The sequence below is a fragment of the Cebus imitator genome, unplaced genomic scaffold (assembly GCF_001604975.1).
Source record: "Cebus imitator isolate Cc_AM_T3 unplaced genomic scaffold, Cebus_imitator-1.0 Scaffold524, whole genome shotgun sequence".
NCBI classification, from domain to species: domain Eukaryota; kingdom Metazoa; phylum Chordata; class Mammalia; order Primates; family Cebidae; genus Cebus; species Cebus imitator.
The window spans coordinates 71,464-75,670 of record NW_016107839.1 but is presented as its reverse complement, the minus strand read 5'-3'; the positions used below and the strand labels follow the sequence as shown (position 1 = coordinate 75,670).

Below are 4,207 nucleotides of genomic sequence, written 5' to 3'. Positions count from 1 at the left end.
GAGATGGGGGTCTCACTCTGTAGCCCAGGCTGGAGTGCAGTTGCGCAAACTCAGCTCACCGCTACCTCCGCCTCCTGGGTCCCTGTTCAAGCAATTCTCCTACCTCAGCCTCCCAAGGAGCTGGGATTACAGGCACTAGCCACCATGCCCAGCTAATTTTTGTATTTTTTAGTAAAGATGGGGTTTCACCATGTTGGCCAGTCTGATCTCGAACTCCTGACCTCGTGATCCACCTGCCTCGGCCTCCCAAAGTGCTGGGATCACAGGTGATCACCACCGCGCCAGGCCAAAATTTTTTATAGAGATGGGATCTTGCTTTGTTACCCAGGCTGAGCTCAAACTCCTGGGCTCAAGCGAACCCTGGGCTTGGCCTCCCAAAGTGCTGGCATTACGGGCATGAGCCACTGTGCTCGGCCTCCCCGACTTTTCTGGAAGGCTCTGGACCCCTGAGCCCTGGCCGCCCGCGACTCACCGACGTTGGTGGGGAAGAGGTCCTCGTTGTTGATCTGCGCCTCGATCCAGTCCATCAGCAGGTCCATGTACCGGGGCGCGGAGAGCGCCGTGGGCTTCCGGAACTTGTGCTCGTCCTGCCAGCGGTACTCGTACTTGGGGCCCCCCGACATGACGGGGCAGGACTGCTCCGTGCAGCCGTCGCTGATGGTGCCGTAGATGAGGTTGACGCGGTTGAAGAAGTCCACCACGTGCACGGCCACCCAGTCGTGGAGGTCCTCGCCTGGGGGCAGCTGCACGGCCAGCCGCAGGTCCAGCCCGGCGTTGAGCGACGCCTGTGCCTTCTTGTGCAGCTCGAAGCGCTGTGTGCCCGGCTCGAATTTGCGCTTGGGGCGGAACGTCTTGTCCTTGTTGAAGACTTGCTTCAGGAAAGGGTTGGACATCTTGGTGACCGACGCCTGCTGTCCCGGAACGCTTCTGCAGAGGGGTCCTGGGTCAGCTGGCTGGGGGCGTGGACCAACCCGGGAGAACACCAAACACTCACCACGCCCCACAGATCTCCCTGTGGACCTGAAATATACAGGGAGTCAGGACCTGCTGGAGGCAACAGAGCTCCCCAGAAACTCGTGCTGGGGGCACAGGTGATAGGATTTGTCTTTTGTTTTGTTTTGTGCTTTGAGACAGAGTCTCGCTCTGTTGCCCCAGCTGGAGTGCAGTGGTGCGATCCCGGTTCACTGAAACCTCTGCCGCCCAGGCCCGAGCGATCCTCCCACCTCAGCCTCCTGAGTCGCTGGGACTACAGGCACACACACCGCCACACCTGGCTAATTTTCTTTAGTTTTAGTAGAAACGGGGTCTCGCTATGTTGCCCAGGCTGGTCTCCAACTCCTGGGTTCAAGTGATCCTCCTACCTCTGCCTCCCAAAATGCTGGGCTTACAAGTGTGAGCCACTGCGCCCAGCCACGGGTGGCAGGGTTCAAAACATCCCCTGGGCTTTTGACTTTTACCCATAGGGGGCCACCTCCTCAGTGGACAGACCGGAACTGCATGTGGCGAGGCACCTCACAGCAGAAGGTGCGGACAGCTGGGCCCCAAGAGCCCGCAGGGGTCTCATCCTCCCAGTGCCTGATCTGGGCCTGGACTCCTCCTCCCCGGTGCTCTGGGGCTTCAGTGTGGGGGGCAGGCTAAGACGCAGGTTACAGGGGACTGTGTGGGCCAGACTGCAGCCGCCACAAAGGAAGCCATGCCCCAGTACCCGCAGCCTGTGTGTGGGAGCCTGGGTGGAACAGGGTCTTGACGGGACGTCATCCTGTGTTACGTGGGTGGGCCCTATGGTCAAGGACAAACGTTCTCATGAGCGAGGCGGATACGGGGAGATGGCCTTGTGGGAGCGGAGGCAGAGATGGGGGTGATACTTCCACAAGCCAAGCATGGCCCAGGACGCCAGCCACCACCAGGAGCAAGGAGAGGCCTGGCAGAGTCCCCTCGGCCTCAGAGGGACCCAGCCCTGCCCATGCCCTGGTCAGGGAGGTGCGTCCCCAGAACTGAGAGAAGGAGTCTCCGTTGTGTCGGCGTTCTCCCCATGTCACTAAGCCCATCACTGGTCACTGGGTCAGGGACCCCTGCGGTCAGTGTGACCTCTCTTCGCTTGGTTACATCTGCAAAGACCCCCTTCCATATTGGGTCACATGGTGAGGTGCCGGGTGATTCCGGGGGGCGCTGTACAGCCCAAGGTACCGTATGAGTGAGGAACCCCCCAGGAGCCGGCCCACGTCTCGTGCACGCCTGAGTGGTGACTTGTGAGACGCCTGCAGGTTGCTCTGGGGCGGGGGCCCTGGCGTCCCCTAATCCCCTGAGAATCCTCAGGAGACAGCGACCGAGTTCATCTGTCATGGGGTGCAGGGATGACCTGGGTCACACGCTGTGCCTGTGCCGGGCTCATGCTCGCCACGCAGGGCCTGTCATGGCCAACAGACTGTTATTGTCACTGCCAGGATGCTGGTGCTGTGCCAGGCCCAGCGTGGATGCAGACCCCACCCTGCTCTGCTGGGTGCACCTCCTGGACGGGCAGACTTGACTGTGACACTCGGGGCCAGGCCCACGCAGGGCGCTGGGCAGGGCGGGGGTCCCCACCCCAGCACAAAGAGGACCCAGACGCAGAGGGAGTCAGAGAGGGGAGGGGGAGCGAGCCCACGCCTGCCCGGGCCCACTGGGCTCCATGCAACCCTCACAAGGAATACACACACGTTCTTCACTCCCCAGTAACTCCCAACCCCCGGCACTTTTTTTCTTTTTGAGGCAGAGTCTCGCTCTTGTACCCAGGCTGGAGTGCAGCGGCACGATCTCAGCTCACTGCAGCCTCCACCTCCCAGGTTCAAGCGATTCTCTTGCCTCAGCCTCCTGAGGATTGCAGGCAGTCACCACCACACCCGGCTAATTTTTGTATCTTTAGGAGAGACGGGGGTTTCACCATGTTGACCAGGCTGGTGTCAAACTCCAGACCTCAGGCAATCCGCCCACGTTGGCCTCCAAAGTGCGGGGAGTATAGGTGTGAGCCACCTCGCCTAGCCGTGTCCAGGAGTTTGAGGCCAGCGTGAGCAACACGGCGAGACCTAGACTCCACAAAAAAACTTAAAACTCAGCTGGGATGCCTGTAATCCCAGAACTGAGGAGGGAGGATCGTCTGGGCCCAGGAGCTCGAGGCGGCAGTGAGCCACGTGCACACCGCTGCACTCCAGCCTGGCCAAAAGAGTACGACTCTGTCTCAAAAAATAAAAAAATAAAATAAAAATAAGACTTTTCGATCCGCCGTCTGCACCTCAGGTGGGGCCGCCACCAAAATGCAGATTTTCGTGAAAACACTTACGGGGAAGACCGCCACCCTCGAGGTTGAACGCTCGGATACCATAGAAAATGTAAAGGCCAAGATCCAGGATCAGGAAGGAATTCCTCCTGATCAGCAGACTGATCTTTGCTGGCAAGCAACTGGAAGAGGGGCGTACTTTTCTGCAACATTCAGAAGGAGTCTACTCTTCCTTTGTGCTGGGACTTCGTGGTGCTGCTGAGAAAAGGAAGACGAAGTCTTACAGCGCCCCCAAGAAGAAGCAGCACAAGGGAAAGAGGGTGAAGCTGCTGTCCTGAAGTAGTACAAGGTGGATGAGAATGGCAAAATTAGTCTCCTGCGTTGAGGGCGCCCTTCTGATGACTCGGTGCTGGAGAGTTTACGGCAAGCCACTTTGACAGACATTATTGTGTCAAATGCTGTCTGACTTACTGCTTCAACAAACCTGGAGACAAGTAACTGAGTTAATGAAAGACATGAGCTAACAATAAATAAATAAATAAATAAAAATAAGGTGTGGGCAGAGCTAGATCCTTCTGGAGGCCCCAGGGCTTAGGGTTAGGGTCCCCCCACACTCTATAGGACAGCCCCACCAGAGAATGATCCGGACCCAAGTGTCCACAGGGCCAGGGGGTCAGGGGAAGAGATGTGCATTGTTTGGAAGAAAAGCAAGTGAGAGCCGGGCGCGGTGGCTCAAGCCTGTAATCCCAGCACTTTGGGAGGCCGAGGTGGGTGGATCATGAGGTCAAGAGATCGAGACCATCTTGGTCAACACAGTGAAACCCCGTCTCTACTAAAAATACAAAAAATTAGATGGGCATGGTGGCGCGTGCCTGTAATCCCAGCTACTCAGGAGGCTGAGGCAGGAGAATTGCCTGGACCCAGGAGGCGGAGGTTGCGGTGAGCCGAGATCGC

The 4,207-nt window shown here is 58.2% G+C and overlaps 1 protein-coding gene across 1 annotated transcript in view; it reads right to left on the bottom strand.

Annotated features, from left to right (window-relative positions):
- MOB3A (MOB kinase activator 3A) overlaps positions 1-4,207 on the bottom strand; it is a 26,314-nt gene that overhangs the window by 4,908 nt on the left and 17,199 nt on the right. The window contains exon 2 of the mRNA XM_017514501.2: positions 473-1,020. Coding sequence (XP_017369990.1) covers positions 473-893 — 421 coding nt within the window. The 5' untranslated portion in view covers positions 894-1,020. The remainder of the gene's footprint in view (positions 1-472; positions 1,021-4,207) is intronic.